The 16606-nt window shown below is 39.0% G+C and overlaps 1 protein-coding gene across 3 annotated transcripts; it reads left to right on the top strand.

Annotated features, from left to right (window-relative positions):
• Nucleotides 1-1335: 1335 nt before the first annotated feature.
• On the top strand, nt 1336-16604 carry tmprss4a (transmembrane serine protease 4a). Of its 3 annotated transcripts, none has more exons than XM_056441927.1 (14): nt 1336-1520; nt 4723-4904; nt 10163-10217; nt 10381-10524; nt 10654-10806; nt 11468-11594; nt 11706-11825; nt 12685-12725; nt 13531-13693; nt 13787-13953; nt 14724-14819; nt 14912-15054; nt 15227-15379; nt 15467-16604. In XM_056441927.1, the coding sequence occupies exons 2-14, from the start codon at nt 4899-4901 to the stop codon at nt 15476-15478; spliced, it is 1380 nt and encodes a 459-aa protein (XP_056297902.1). In that variant the 5' UTR covers nt 1336-1520; nt 4723-4898; the 3' UTR covers nt 15479-16604. The 3 variants fall into 3 exon arrangements, with proteins under 3 accessions (XP_056297902.1, XP_056297901.1, XP_056297903.1); XM_056441926.1 differs by having other exon boundaries at nt 4726-4904; XM_056441928.1 differs by lacking the exon at nt 4723-4904 and having other exon boundaries at nt 1337-1520.
• The last annotated feature ends 2 nt before the right edge of the window (nt 16605-16606 follow it).

The following is a 16606-nucleotide window of genomic DNA, read 5'->3' on the forward strand; positions in this document are numbered from 1 at the left end:
TTAGTGCTCACAGTTGTCAACTTATTAGCCCATATAGTCAGAGTTGCAGTTGAATTCCACAAATCTAGTGTCTGAGTGGCAACTATTTACGACAACGAGTATGACGTCAACGACCCACAGTGAGACAAAGAGCTAGGGGGCCACAGCGAAGCAGGAGGAACTAAAGGTACACAAAGACACAAGGCCTTATAGGTGAAAGCAAATATTGAACAAGAAGGGCTTGAAATGCAGACTGACGCACCTTTACACACACACACACACACACACACACACACACACACACAGAAAAGAGAGACACTCAGGAAGATGTCCCAGGAGCAGGTGTAACAGGCGACTCCCCGATAAAGCATATCTCTAAAAAACGTTGTCAATAAACTAAACAAACTAATCAAAATACTTTAAAATATTGTGTCTACACATTCATTCTCACATGTGTAGCAATATGCTCATGAGGTGAGGAGAAAAAAAATATTTTCAGGAAACGTTTTGGGGGATTTTTTTGGAAACATGGCTGAATCATTTCCCGGATACAGTTTTTTTTTTAAATATCTTACCGTCACATAACAATGTGAAATGAAATCGATCCTCATTTTGGGCGATCAGTGCAATAATAGATGATGAGGCTGCAATGACCTGCATTCACTCTGATATCCGTCACCATGGCAATACACACTTCAGTTGCATAACTGATGTACTTCCTCATCCTGTAAGTCCAGTATTTTCTATTGTCAAGTCACACAATGACACTACTGTATATTAAAATAAGTATTGTGTGGCCTCAAAGGACAGTGACACAAGGCTTTGATCACAGGATTTTTTAAATCTCATATATTATATTTTTGTCATATTTAAATAATTGTGTATTATCACAGACTTCTTGATGGAGCTCTTTATGTGTTTTTTTGTTTTTTCTCACTCAATTCATGTTTATTTTTCCTTTCTTTTCTTATGTCCTATATCCAGAACATTTAATTTATATTTCCCATTTCCCATATCTTTCATTACTCTAAAAATCCATCCGGTTAAAAAAAACAACAACTGTGTCTTTCCCAGATGATAACACTTTGTTTTGAGTCCAGGGAACATGAAGTGGGGAAATGTTAATTATTAACCAGTTAGTTCCAGCTGCACTTCCCCCTAACATTTCAGTGGCTTCATATATTCATATATATATATATAAGGGACATAAAATGTTTCATGTGGACAGAGGAGGGTTCGGGTGCCTCGTCTGGAGAGGAGATGGGGGCGTAATGGTGTCGTAATGTGTGTGTGTGTGTGTGTGTGTGTGTGAGAGAGAGAGAGAGAGAGAGAATAGCTGTTGTGGAAGTGGAGGGCAGAGATGTGGAATGAAGGAACTCAGAAGGTAGTTCCCTGTTGAAGCAATACAAGGTCGGTGGAGAAGCTCCTCTGAGTCAAATCCAAAACTTTTTAGACACCTAGAATACTTTTTTTCCCTCCAGCTAATCTTCAGACTTTTTTTATTCTGACGAGGAGCATCAAGCGTGACGGCCACTTCACAGGTGAGGAAGAGTTTTGATGTTTTACGTAATGTTTATTACTTCTGCTTTTTCCTCCGACCTTCAACGATTGCAGCCCCGTTATTTATAATCAATGTGTTTGTATCGCAATTCTCGAGCAACAAAATCATTAGAGGGAGAGTTAAAGAACGAATGGCATGTTGTTGTGTTGATAGATGATTTTTTTATTGGTGCTTTACACATTTTAAATTGATTTTGATTTTGCCCTGAAGAGACTGTATTTTCATTTCAATTGGACCACAGTGATAAATGTTCATCATGCTTTTGCTTCTTTCAAAATTGGTCTTTAAAAATGAAATATAATGCTTCAAAGTCATGTTTTTTTCCAAAAGCTCTCTGCTTAAGGTTTTTGAGAAGTTTGCACACACAAAAAATGGTTACAATATTTTCCAAAGATGCCATTTCCAAAGATGCCATTTCTTATCCAAAGTTCAAAGTGCCTTACAACTAACATAATAGGTAACGGGATGGTTTTAACTTCCGTCTTCCTTGTTGGCACATGACAATCATATTGTAAATACAACAATTACAGCAATAGTCCAAATCGATCTGTTAATATATAATCCATCTGGACTATAAACCGTTCAGGAGGTCAGCAGTTTATTGAGTTACCCTTGAGTCAAACATGCACTCGTTTAAAGAAAGAAAGACAACAGGTGATTTAACCAATCAATATTACACCTCCCCCTTTGGGGTTTAAACATTGAATGGGGTCAAATTAATCCTAAGGCGGGGGGAGGGTGTAATATTGATTCGGGTCAAAATGACCCTAAGGCAACACAAGGGTTAACTGACAAAGTAATGGAGGCTAATGGAAGAATACGCTTCATGAGGCTGACATGGACTGAGTGTGTCGTGTTGTGAGAGCTGATTATGAACAAAATGATAAAAGCCTCGAGCCAAACAAAAGGCGCCCAAATAGATTTATTAGATCCCTGAATTGCTCTCATCCCCTAACATGTGCAAACATCGTGTCAGCCATTGTTCAATCATGTCGGACTGTCAGGCAGGGTAAACCTCGTTATTGCACAACATTTATTTGATTTTTCTTTTCGTGTAAACTCTTTGTGAAATGTGCCATTTTCAAGTTAATGGGAAATTTGAGCTTTTCCATACATACAGGTGATTTTATTGTGGCGCATTCATTTTACAAATTGGCATCTGCATACCACTATATTGACGTTACCGATAGGTCCAGTCAGGAAAACACACAAAAGGAGGTCATGACGTGGGTGGAGCCTCTAAATGCCATGGCAACTTTATGGCAACCTGAATGTTTAACGGAGGTTATTGACCGAAAGAGAACCTGTGTGGGGAAGGTTCAGAGGTCATTAGCTCAACACTGATTCCCTCTATCTGTATTTGCATATCGCTTCTTGTATACATCCTTCTATCGATCCATTTCTGCATACGTATACTCTGAGACAATTACTGAGTCCATAGACCAAGTGTTATGAGCGAAGGCGAGCTGGGGTTCATTGCATTAATAGTTCAGGTCAAGCAACACAAACAGCTTCTGTTTCTAACAATGGCTCCTTCTGTTAAGCCAACCTAAATCTTTTTTTTCTCGCACTCCCAATCAAGCTCTTTTCTCCTCGGTTGTCTGTGCTCACCGTCTCTCGACATTCACAGTGGCTATATCTTTTTAAAGCGCTGACCTCATGACCATTGACTGCATCTTTTAAAATATACTTTAACCTGTCATTCACATAGGACATGCATGTGCTGCTTTAGTCATTATATGTGTTTTTAAATAACTTTTCTGACATGTGTAGGAGCGCGGGAATGAACGATGTGGACAAAGTCACTTTCTTTGGCTGCACACCTCTGTGGCCGTTTATTTCCTCACACAAACATTTCACCCGTGACCCTGACACCTCGTGACCTTTAAACCCCTCGACGCCACCGCGTTGCCCTGGTTACGCTCCCAGCTCTTAAAGGGACCCGGTCACGTATCCTGCACACCACCCTACTAGTCTTGTGAATTATGTGCTCCCAACAGAGTCCCCTACACATGTTTAATTTGATTTTTTTTATAAACTTTTGATTCTGCATTGATGAAAGGCCGATTTAAAGATTATTTATTTGTATTGCAAATTTTAGCCAGGTGGCCACCTGTTGGTCTGTCTGGTCAAGACTTAAACATACATATATATATATATATATGTATTATATGTCTATGTATATATATATTTATTTGTATATATATATATATGTATTTATATATAATATAATTATATATTTATATATATAATGTACATTTATATATGTATAAATACATATTTATATAAATAAATATACAGGACTGTCTCAAAAAAATATATTGATGAGATCTTTTTTTTTTTTTTCTGTAAAAATTAAAAAAAAAAATGTCTGCATTCTGGATTCATTAAAAAATCAATAAATATTTGCAAGCCTTTTATTTTTTTATTTGCTGATTATATGGCTTAGCTTAATGACAAACACTCAGCTGTTATAAATCTTTTTTTTTTTACTTGGTCTGAGGAAATATTTAAATTTTAGATATTTATTTTTTTTTTTTCTTAAGCCATAATCAAATCAATTAAAAAAAAAAAAAAAAGGCTTTATTTCAGTTGATTGATTTTGAATGAAATGCACATGACATTTTGTTTTTTTTTTATTAAAGAAAAAAAAAAAAAAAGAACTTTAAATATTTATCTTTTTTGTATATATATATTGATTTATATATTTCTATTTATTTATATATATTTTTATTTATATATATATATATATGTTTGTGTGTGAGTATGTGAGTGTGTGCTGCACCTCCAGCCTCACAGCTATGAGTCACAACTCGATGTCAGTAACTCCTGACTGATACCAACTGACTTCTCATTAGACTGTCAAAACAATCCAGACGAGGAGAGAAACACGCCTCAGCCTCGAGGGCATACGTTACTGCGCATGCTCAGAACCACGGTTAACTTCATGTTCATGTTAGTGATTATGCACACACCTGAGACACTGTGCAAGGTCTTCTTTTATGATATATGTTGATATATCTGTGCAGATGCATGCTGTGTGAGTGTATGTTTTGGGGGCACAAAGCAGGGGGAGAAAAACAAAAGATTTAAAAATAAAAGTTTGGAGTGGGAGGAGAAACAGAAAAAGAGGAAGGTTCAGGTTTCAGGTTACCTGGAATACTTGTGTTTTGTTTTGTCAGCAGGGCTTGGTCATTCACTCACAAGCTATCTGCGGAGCGACGGACAACTTGCGCGCATTAATATACTTGAGAGAGAGAGAGAGAGAATACAACCAGGTTGTGTGAGAGGACGCAGGACATCCAGGTGAGGGAGGGCAGTGTTGGCTCTGTGCAACAACAAGGACAGCGACGTCATCATGTGGGTGAGTTGCAACTTTAAATGGAGCGTCAACAGATGTGGGGTAAAGATGGCGAGTCACGTGTGCGTGTGCGGGCGCGCGCGCGCGCTCTATTTGACTCTCACCTCCACTCGTACTCTGCCAGAGTATAAAAGTATTCCAATTCGGGCAGGAATGTTTTGCATGTTTCAGATACTATCTGCGACTTTGTGGGTGCACATGGCGTTGGCCGTTGAGCAAATGTAGAGCATCGGTTGCCTTTAATCAGCTTTTCATGGTATCCACAGGTGTGTGTGATCAGGTGTAGCTGTGCCGGTAGGAACACGTCGGTTCATGTCGATGCAGCTGCTTCTCATTCTCATTGCATGTGTGCAGTTGTGATTTGTATTTGACCTGTGGGTCAAACTGGACAGCAATTATTATTATTTTTTTCACAATGGATGTGTGAATGAGCATATTTTTACGGGCCTGCTTGTGTGTTCGTGAGTAAAGCCTGCTCAACACTAAATACTTTATAAAGGTAAATGTGTGCCTGTCTGTGCCTCTAAATAACATGTGCAAAGCTGTGGAAAGGAACATTCACATGAGAAGACATTAAAATTTGAAGTAAAAAAGTCAGATTTCTAGCTTTTTTTGATGGAAGCTCGTCCAACATGCCACGCAAAGCTTCTCAAAAGCTCTTTTGCGAACGTTTTAGTTTGGAGGAACTGAGAAGCAACAATGGGAATTTCAGTTTCAATTCAGTTTATTTGTATAGCCCATTTTCACAAATTACAAATTTGTCTCAGAGTGCTTCACAATCTGTACACATAGACATCCCTGTCCCAAAACCTCACATCGGATCAGGAAAAACTCCCAAATAACCCTTCATGGGGCGAACACCTTGCTTAAACAAAAGGTTTACCATGTCAAAACATTCATCCGTTCTGTCTGACACTGTTGTACATTTTAGCTGGAGCAGGGTCTGTTACAGTTTATGGTTAGAGTCCACTTTGTGGGTCAGTCTGACTCAAAAAGACTGTTACTGCCAAATTAAGACATGAGATATAGCAATGTGTGGCTTCCTGATTGTTTTTAATTACTGTTCTGGCTGATTCAACATTAAATTGTGTTGGTCATGGTACAAATGATGTCATTTTTTCCAGAAGGCACTTCTATGTCCGGGTAAGACCAAACAACATGACTTTCTGTAGCTATATCTTTCTGGTTTCCCAGGTATAGGTGGAACGCCCATTTTTCAGGGCTGTCAATCATCTCACCTTTTAATCCTCTCTCGTTTATTCAGTTCCTAGCTACTGTGTAAAATCACAGAACCATGTTTCTCCTATGATTTGTTTTATTTCTGGTATCGGTGATGATTCTTTTGAGGGTGTCTATCAACTCGGATGTGTCATCAATGCGAGGCCAAAACTCTGCACTTGATGTACGAAAAGAGTTTTCAATCTTTTGGGGGTGAATATAAGAGAGGATATCTTGGTATCACCCCATTAAGTGAACCGTAAAAGGCTATAATGTATGAAACCAAATAATATTTGTAATATAATTGAGTACAACTCTTATGTTGCATAGCATAAGTGAGGCCGGGGTCGAACGAGCCGAACATCCTTGTTCGAGGTAAAGATGAATGTGAGGGAGATTGGACATGACGACATGTACAGTGGAGAACAAAGTGTCCGGCTCTTTGACGTGTGCAGCGTTCTGCTTTCAGTTGGATGTGACCAGTTGAAATGTCAATTACATAAGTGTCATTGGGAGTTTCTCAACAAACTAGTCTGAGCCTGCACAGCTGATTCATAACCAGATGAAGGCTATTACAGTTTTTTTTCAATCGCTAACAAGCGCTCACCCATACTTCAGATACTTTTTCTAAACTCTTAACACAGATTCACACATACAAAGCGCAATTGGCCAAATGGATAATTTTCTTGTCAAAAGCACATTTTGTTGAATATATACTAACTCTTCATTTCAAAATAGAACACATCTTTTTCTGCAGATACTAACTTTACCAAAACACTGGAAATCTGACTCAAAATGAAATTATTCTGTCAAAGAATAACTCTTGTTTTCACTTCACAAGCTCCTTCCAGTCAATCAAAGTCCACCAGGTTTCAAAACACTGGCTATTGCTGACATTACAAAAACGGCATAGACTTTTATGTTTCAGTTTTACAGGTATTTGCATGCAAAACATGCAATCCACTGTTTTTAAACTAAATTTCTTGGTTGTGGACTGTATGTCCACATGTAATGTTCACATTCAAAAGCATTCCAGTAAAAACCACATCAGTTTTTTTCTCTTTACTGTTTACTACAGGAGGTACAGTATAAATACTGTTTACAGTATGATGGAACAGAAAAAATTTGACAGTATTGCTTACAGTGAACAAAATATCCAAGAAACACCCAAGAGCAATCTGAACAAAAACACAACGGCAACAAGCTCAGATAAAAAGGGGGGGAACTATTGTCCCTTTTAAAAAGTTCAATCCAAACTGTTTAGTTTTTTTTTTTTTTTACAAATAAACTATGTTTTGGGGCAACGGCTGCAATAGATGATTGAACAACATTTGGTGAGTCAATGTAGGCGGTGTCTGTGTGATCAACATCTCAACCGGTCATAATCAAAACTTAAATTCTAATCCAAAACTTGCTAAAACATATTTCCCAAAAACATTCCAAACCCTGACCTACCATCAGGAGATGGGGAATCAATTGTTTGTTTATTATCAGCTGAGATATATTGTTTTATAACTGATATCATTGCAGAAGAGGTTTTTAGACTGTACCTAAGGTTTGGAATATTGTTTTTGCCATTGTGGGATGTTGTGCGTTAACATTCGTAAATAATACAAAAACAATCCATTTTGTTGGGAGGTATTAGCTTGTGTGTTAAGAAAATGTAAGCATTGTGGAAATGTGTTCACTGACTGCATATTTGGTGAAAACGACATGAAATGTGTGAATGGTACGGCCACAAAAGACCGATGCTGTGCTAATTGTGTTTAGAGTTTTGAAAATGTGACCACTGGTTGGACAAACGCTTGGTAGCGCCTGAAAAAAACTGTAATAGTCTCTCTCTCTCTCTCTGTATGTATGTATGTATATTTATATATATATGTTTGTGTATATATATATATATGTGTATGTATATATATATATATGTGTATCTATATATATGTGTGTGTATATATATATATATACACATATATATGTGTGTATATATATATATACACATATATATGTGTCTATATATGTATGTGTATATATATATGTGTATGTATATATATATGTGTATGTATATATATATATATATGTGTGTATATATATATGTGTATCTATATATACAGGACTGTCTCAGAAAATTAGAATATTGTGATGAAGTTCTTTATTTTCTGCAATGCAATTAAAAAAACAAAAATGTCATGCATTCTGGATTCATTACAAATCAACTGAAATATTGCAAGCCTTTTATTCTTTTAATATTGCTGATTATGGCTTACAGCTTAAGAAAACTCAAATATCCTATCTCTAAATATTAGAATATCATGAAAAAGTATACTAGTAGGGTATTAAACAAATCACTTGAATTGTCTAATTAACTCGAAACACCTGCAAGGGTTTCCTGAGCCTTGACAAACACTCAGCTGTTATAAATCTTTTTTTTGCTTGGTCTGAGGAAATATTAAAATTTTATGAGATAGGATTTTAGAGTTTTCTTAAGCTGTAAGCCATAATCAGCAATATTAAAAGAATAAAAGGCTTGCAATATTTCAGTTGATTTGTAATGAATCCAGAATGCATGACATTTTTGTTTTTTTAATTGCATTACAGAAAATAAAGAACTTTATCACAATATTCTAATTTTCTGAGACAGTCCTGTATATATTAGCTTACCTACAGAGCTTAGCTTAGCAGTTTGGCCAGCAACTTTCCTGTTTGATTCACTCTTCTTCAAAAAGTCATGTTTAGCTCCAGCAGCAATTTATGTCTTCAATGAAGAAGACGCTAACAAGCTAAAAACTAGCTGCATACAGACACAGTTAGCCAATTACTAGTGAACACAATGAAGCAACACAACATGTGTTGTCCTTAACTCGCCACACATGATGTGTTCTTTTGAATTACAATGTTTCTGCAATAATGCAACTGCGGCTTATATCGTCATGGAGGAGAAGTAGCATGGCGCTTGAAACCCGTCTCCTGAGGTGGAAGGGCGGTCACCCTCCGGCTACACCACCTTGCAACATCACAATGTGTTCTGGCTCCATAATATCAGCTGCGTTTGAATGGAAGACACACAAGGTCCACATCGACCAAGCCGCTCTACACGCCACACACTATTGTACATTCAGAGTCTATTCTTGCCCCGGTTGGGTCGAGCAGTCTCTCCGTTATAACAGGTTATGGGAACTCCCTGAAGCCTGTGGTGCGACGATGACCTGTGTGGCACACTATGTTCCATGTTTGATTGATTAGTAATCCTATTTCCAGGCCCCTCCCTTGAATTTTCAATACATGAGTGTAAATATGATTTGAGAGATGTTTGTAAGTTCACGGTACAAAAGGCTAAAAAAGGGATTAAAAGAAGATGTTTTTCTGTTGTAGGAGTCCAATTATGGAATACTGTTTAAATGGATGTAAGACTGGTGAACTCCTTTTTGGTTTTCAAGGGAATTATTTATAAAACAATTCTTGAGTTATAAATGTAATTAAAAACGTATTAATATGGAAGATGTATGTGGTAGTATATATAAATATATTTTGTTTTTTATTTTGTTTATTGTTGTTTTTTTGTTTTATTTTCTTCTTTATTTTATATAAATTTTCTGATTTATTTTGATTTCAATTTAGGATAGGAATTTATAAGCATTTTTTGCTTCTACCTATACCTTTTCAGTCTTTCTCTTTTGTATATTATATAGGATAATATTGTATTGTATTTGATTGACTGAATAAAATACACAAACAAACAAACACAAACAATATGCATCATATTATACACTTGTTTCAAACGCGGCTCACCTTTTTTTGGTTTTTACTACTTTAGAAAGACAGGTGCAATTTGTTCTCACGTATGTTTTGATCACCTGGAATTAAACACAAAAGGCCCCATTCAAACTCATCGAGAGCTTGAAACTCAAACGCAACATTACACAATCACAATTCCCTTTCACCTAGAAATACACACACTGTATGTTCTTCTCTCGAGCCAAGCAAAGCACAATCTTTCAACACCTGCGCTAACCGTGTCTTACGTATCCTTGACGTTCTTTCCACAGACGAGCGCCCAGGTACCTGAGGAAAGCAATAGGCCATTGAATCCAAGGCAGGCAGGTAAGCCTCCGTTTTGGGGTTGGCTTCATGTAAATATATATGCATGTTGCTTTATGGATACCATGTTAAATAGATGGAAACTATAGGATAATACTTGGCAAATAAAAATGTATTCTATTGTTTCCTCTTGTGTTTGTCCCTTTCTTTTTTTTCTTCTTCTCAGTGGCTCCGCGGCCCGGCCGCCACAGAAAGCCCATGACGGCTCCAAAGACTCAGAAAGAGAAGGCGTCGAAGAGGAAGAAGGTGTTGCTGACTATCCTGACGGTTGTGGTCTTACTGGGCATACTGGTCACGGCTGCATACTTCAGTGAGTCACAATGTTTTGGTAGTTTCCAGTTTAAAATTGATTTTTAAACGATCCAATTAATTAAAAGAAAGCTCAACCATTTTTTATTTCTGCCCTTCCCTTCCAATGTGCCTCTCCGTTTCCATCCAGTCAAGCAGTTGATTGACAGCAAATATTTTTTCTGCAAGAGTTCGGTGAAGTTCATTCCATTGGACAAAGCCTGCGACGGGACCAATGACTGCAATGGAGGAGAGGATGAAATTACATGTGTGTCGAGCTTCACGGTCAACACCACCTTTCCAGGTAAGACCCTGACCCTGACTCTGTTGTGTTGCCTTCACGGACACATAAAAAACTAGAACGGGCACTCGGTAGAGCGCATACCTTCGCATATCACAAGATTGGGCATTGAATTCTGAACATTTTGGTATTAGTTTCATGCCAATTGGATAGAAATTGACCGCACTATGGTAAAAAGAAGATTTTGACCTTTTCATGACTGACCTTTGACCCGATCGATCCCAAAATCGAATCAAATGGTCCACGGATAATAACCAACCATCCCACCAAATGTCATGCGATTCAAGAAGATTTTGACCTTTTCATGACCTTAACCTTTGACCCGATTGATCCCAAAATCTAATCAAATGGTCCCCGGATAATAACCAATCATCCCACCAAATGTCATGCGATTCAAGAAGATTTTGACCTTTTCATGACCTTAACCTTGACCTTTGACCCAATCGATCCCAAAATCTAATCAAATGGTCCCCGGATAATAACCAATCATCCCACCAAATTTCATGCGATTCGGTTTAATACTTTTTGAGTTATGCGAGTAACACGCATACACATATATAAATACGCGGCGATCAAAGCATAACCTTCCGCATTTTCAAGGCGAAGGTAACAAGCTATTCAAGCTCCCATCTTCTGCCTTTTTTGTGCCATTTCCCTCCTACAGTGCGTCTCATGACAAGCCGGCAGGTCCTGCAGGTGTACAGTCGGGGCCAAGGTTGGCGAAGCGTGTGCAGCGACAACTGGAGCGAGCAGAACACGAAGACGGCGTGCAAACAACTGGGCTACACGTGGTGAGTTCATCGTATGCAAATGAGGTTGCTTCCATTACAAAGTGTGCGTGTTGCAAATCGAATTGAATGTGTTATTTGAGCCGTTGCGTCGCCTCCCTTGCGTCTGAACAGGAAACCCAGCAGCACCAGCGTCCCGGTGAACACCTTGACGTCTTCCCTGAAAAACGGACGGTTCACGGCCGTCAAGCCCAGGACGACCAACACGCCCATCCATCAGGCGACCATAGACCAGTGAGTAATCTGTCGTGAGCATGTTGACATCAGACCTGAAGTCTACTAAAATATCAGTGCCTTTTTATGAATCTCTGTGTGCTGCTCTCCTAGGTCAAGAGAGACAAACACACAGCTGTTGACAGAGATCTGGTTCTCAGAAGTTTCTATTGCCTTTAAAAAATAAAAATAAACTCATTAAACACATCTCACACTTCCTGTGTTTGAAAAAAACTCTAACTTCTCTTTAAGCTCCCCCCCCCTTAACTTCTCTTTTGGCTGGTGTCTGTTCCTACAGTTTCTCTTCATTAAAGAAAGTCCTGAAATAATTTAATTCATGTGACTTTTTTTCTGCTATCTCATTTTCACCATGTAATGAATTGAAATGTTAACCGAGCTGATCTTGAAACACAATACTGGAAACACGAAGGAGGGCGTTACCATGTTTATTATTCCCTCTCCGTCTGCTGACCCTATGAAAGTGAACAGAAGGTAGTTGAGTCAAACAAAAAAGAAGATAAACAGAAAAAAAATCAATCAAACTTCTATTTCAGACCCAACGTCCAGATAGTACAAAACATTAAATATAATAAAATACATACAAAATCACAAGTAAAATACATAGAACTACGAATGCTTTATAAATGTCTCCACAGCTTGGACTTGTAGTGTGTATCGGACTAAACTTGAAACCATGATTATTTCATTTTCGGAGTCATCAACCCGGCAGATATATTTATACATAAGATTTGCTTAAGTTCAGCATGGCTGAAGTTTGGTTTACATGTGACTTTACGTCTGACTCATTGTTGGGTCGCTGCTTGTGGTACATATGCAACTCTAGGTATTTGCATTAATGCATTTTTTTTCCCAACCGCAGGGTATGCAAATCTGGATCTGTGGTAACTTTGTCATGTTCAGGTGAGTTAGATTTTTTTTTTTTAAGTCACGAACAACTAACATTGTCTACATTTTATTTTTAACAGTCAGAGTAGGACTCAGGGGTGAAAAATGGAAAACTAGAATGGGCACTCGGTAGAGCGCATACCTTCGCATATCACAAGATTGGGCATTGAATTATGAACATTTTGGCATTAGTTGCATGCCAATTGGATACAAATTGACCGTGCTATGGTAAAAAGAAGATTTTGACCTTTCCATGACCTTGACCTTTGGCCCGATTGATCCCAAAATCTAATCAAATGGTCCCTGGATAATAACCAATCATCCCACCAAATGTCATGCGATTCAAGAAAAGTTTGAACTTTTCTTGACCTTGACCTTTGACCCGATCGATCCCAAAATCTAATCAAATGGTCCCCGGATAATAACCAATCATCCCACCAAATTTCATGCGATTCGGTTTAAAACTTTTTTTGTTATGCGAATAACACGCATACAAATAAATAAATAAATATATACACCGAGATCAAAACTTAACCTTCCGCATTTTCAATGTGAAGGTAATGACACGAGGAAATAGTTTTACACAAACCGCAAAACTCTTTCTTTGCAACATGAGAAGATTCCTTCATTCTTTACAACACATTTTTTTTTAATTAAAAAAATTAAAGGTTCTGAACAGGGAAAAGAAACTTGTCTTACGTGACCTTTATAGAATAGAAGGTTGGATGAATCGAATGACGACACAAATGGAATAAAAGTTAGATTTTAAGTGGCTGACAGTTGAGCCAATGATCTTAACGGGACACCTTCTGTTCACCAGACTGTGGACAGGTGGGCACTCCGGGCCGGATAGTCGGGGGTACGGATGCCTTCATCGAGGACTGGCCCTGGCAGGTCAGCCTGCAACAGGGGGGCCATCACACGTGCGGAGGCTCACTGGTGTCACCGCGCTGGGTCGTCACCGCCGCCCACTGCTTTACTGGGTCGGTGTGCAATTTCCAATGAATCTCTTTCGTGGGTGAACATACTAAACTCAAACCTCCTGACTCTCGCTTTTTATTGTTGGGGCCTTGCAGGAGTAAAAAAGAGCTGAGTCGCTGGAGAGTGCTGTCAGGCCGGACGCACATCGGCACACTCGGCGGTTCCTATGTGGACCGGATCATATTGAACGGAGACTACGACCCGGCACGAAACGACTACGACATCGCACTGATGAGACTCAGCAGCCCCATCACAGTGGGAGGTTAGTTTTATTTATTACTCCGTATGTATTAGTGTAGGGTGACAGACGTCCGGTTTTCCCCGGGCATGTCCTGTTTTTGAGACCCAAAAAATGCGTCCGGCAGGGATTCCAAAAACGTCCGGGATTTTGCTTCGTCGGGTATTTGTTTTTCTCTGGGTTTTCACAAACTAGTATTTACCCCTTACAAGTTTTGGAAATAGTATCTCCCTTACGTTCCACCTTCTTGCGCGAGCTCTGACGGTATAGAGAACAGTCATTGGTCGACCGATCTCAGGGTTGCCAGATACACGATAATTATCCTCCAAATACAACCATTTTGAGCCTTTGGTACGATACTTCACCATTTCCAATCTGGCAACACTGAGCACCTTGCCGCTTCCACTAGTTCATTGTTGTTTGTGCTATAAACTACAACCAGCACACTGTGCGTAGGGCACCAAGTCCTGAGGGGGCTCCACAAAATAGGCAACTAAAAAATCCTCAGTTATAATAATTATAATGCCGATATTGTGACGAAGTGTCCTCTTTTTCACCAACTCAAATCTGGTCACCCTGATTAGTGTGACGTACTGGCCTTGTGGAGTCTGTGAGGGCTTGTGAGGAGTGCATAGACTTTACTCTACTGCCCTCTTGTGGTGTCTATGTCAAACAGCACGCTCTCACTTCAACTGCATTGCCAATTTGACAAAGCTTTTGTTAAAGGTTATAGATAATAAAACAATAAGGAAAGCTAACATTGTCCTAATGAAAGTCCTGTCCCTGTCCTTCAGAGGTCCGCAAGCCAGTGTGTCTCCCTCCGAAAGCCTTTGGCCTTCCGGCCTCAGCCTCCATGGCTGTGACTGGCTGGGGATACCTGGAGGAAGATGGTGAGAAAGCACCCCCCCCCCCCCTCGTTATCTTCATCAAGAATACAAGTCTCCTCTCTCTAACTGCGTGTTTCATCCCTCGTCCCCTACAGGCAACGTCTCTCCTTCACTGCAGAAGGCCTTCATCCCTCTGATAGACCAGGCCAAGTGTTCCAGCCCCGCCGTGTACGGTCGTGCCGTAACCCAAAGGATGATGTGTGCTGGTTTAATGGAGGGGGGGGTGGATGCCTGCCAGGTAACAGTCCACCGATGCAAAGGAAAAAGACGAATATGATCAGTTTTAGAGTGTTTTCTCTTTAGGCATGCAGTTCGATATTAGTTTGAGTTTTTGTGAATGGTCCGAAAATGATGTTTTCTTTGGATACTCTGATGTTATAAACATGTTGTTGTGCTGTTATGACTCCCAGGTTGACAGTGGCGGTCCTTTGGTGTACCTCACCGCCTCTCGATGGCATCTGGTCGGAGTGGTGAGCTGGGGCGTCGGCTGCGCCCGGAAGGGACGGCCCGGCGTTTACTGCAACGTGGAGGAGATGTTGAACTGGATTCACACGGTCGTTGAGGTACAGAATACTCAATGATGCGCGATTGTGATGCTTTCAAAGCCCGCCCTGATTATTATTATTTTTTAACCAACCCATCCCCTCCAGAAAACCCCCTGAGGGTCCTCCGTGGTGAAGAGCAGCCTCCGCAAGACCTCGGACAGCCTGTGGAATGAAAATCTAGTTTTTTTTAATTCAATGTGGCTGACGGTAGAGAGAAGGGAAGTTTAACTGTTGATCACAGCCATATGCAAGAACACACACACACACACACACACACACACAGACAGACAGACAGACAGACAGACAGACACATTTCATACACAACTTATTACAGGTGTTTGGGCCCTTTCAGGTTCTTATCTCAGGGGATGACTATATTTATGTTCGGTTATGTGTCACTTTTACAATGTTGTAATCTGACAGACCCAATTCAATGAATAATGCATTTTAAAAAAAAGAAAATCGTGATTGGTTTTAAATCGATAACACAACCTGTTTAGGGTTGGAAGGTGTTGGACCTTCATTACGTGCTGTGATTCCAGGTGTGCGATGTGTATTTAGCGTTCATACTGTGAGCTGTGCTAATATCAGCTTGAGGGTAACTTCAGGTTAATATGACCAATATGAATAATTCAAAGTCCAGAAGCCTTCGTTGTTGCTCACGGTTCAGTTGATCTGAGGTGTGTCTCGATTACAGGTGAAAATGCACCTTTTTCAACAGATGTGCTCACTTCCTTCGACAAATAAATAAGCACTTTAAGTGGAAAGTGAAAATTACTTGACCTTGCCGTATGTACATATGATTCAAGTTGCTGGTCAGATAAAAGTTGCTAAAATGTAAAATTGAGGAACAATGATTATAGTATGTTTTTATTAAAAATGTGTGCACTAAGCCAACACCCTGTCATTATTTCTTTTATTATTTGAATCATTCCATATGCAGAAAAATGTCAAGAATACATCTACCTGTATTTCTGGTTTATTTATATATATATATAAAAAATCAATCATTCTCTTGTCTATGGAGCTCTACACTAAATGTGTGTAAATTGACACCTTTTAAGTTTACATGAGGATATATATTAATACAGTATATAAATATATTTATATATAAATACAATTTCTTTCAAGATTTGGAGCTTGCCATGGTGGCTGTTAATATGACTGTAAATGGTACATTGTCTTCATTTTATATACCTGTAAATAAGTTGTAAATATAATAAAGACATTATTGTGCATCTTGGC

The sequence above is a fragment of the Pseudoliparis swirei genome, chromosome 20 (genome assembly GCF_029220125.1).
Source record: "Pseudoliparis swirei isolate HS2019 ecotype Mariana Trench chromosome 20, NWPU_hadal_v1, whole genome shotgun sequence".
Lineage (NCBI taxonomy): Eukaryota > Metazoa > Chordata > Actinopteri > Perciformes > Liparidae > Pseudoliparis > Pseudoliparis swirei.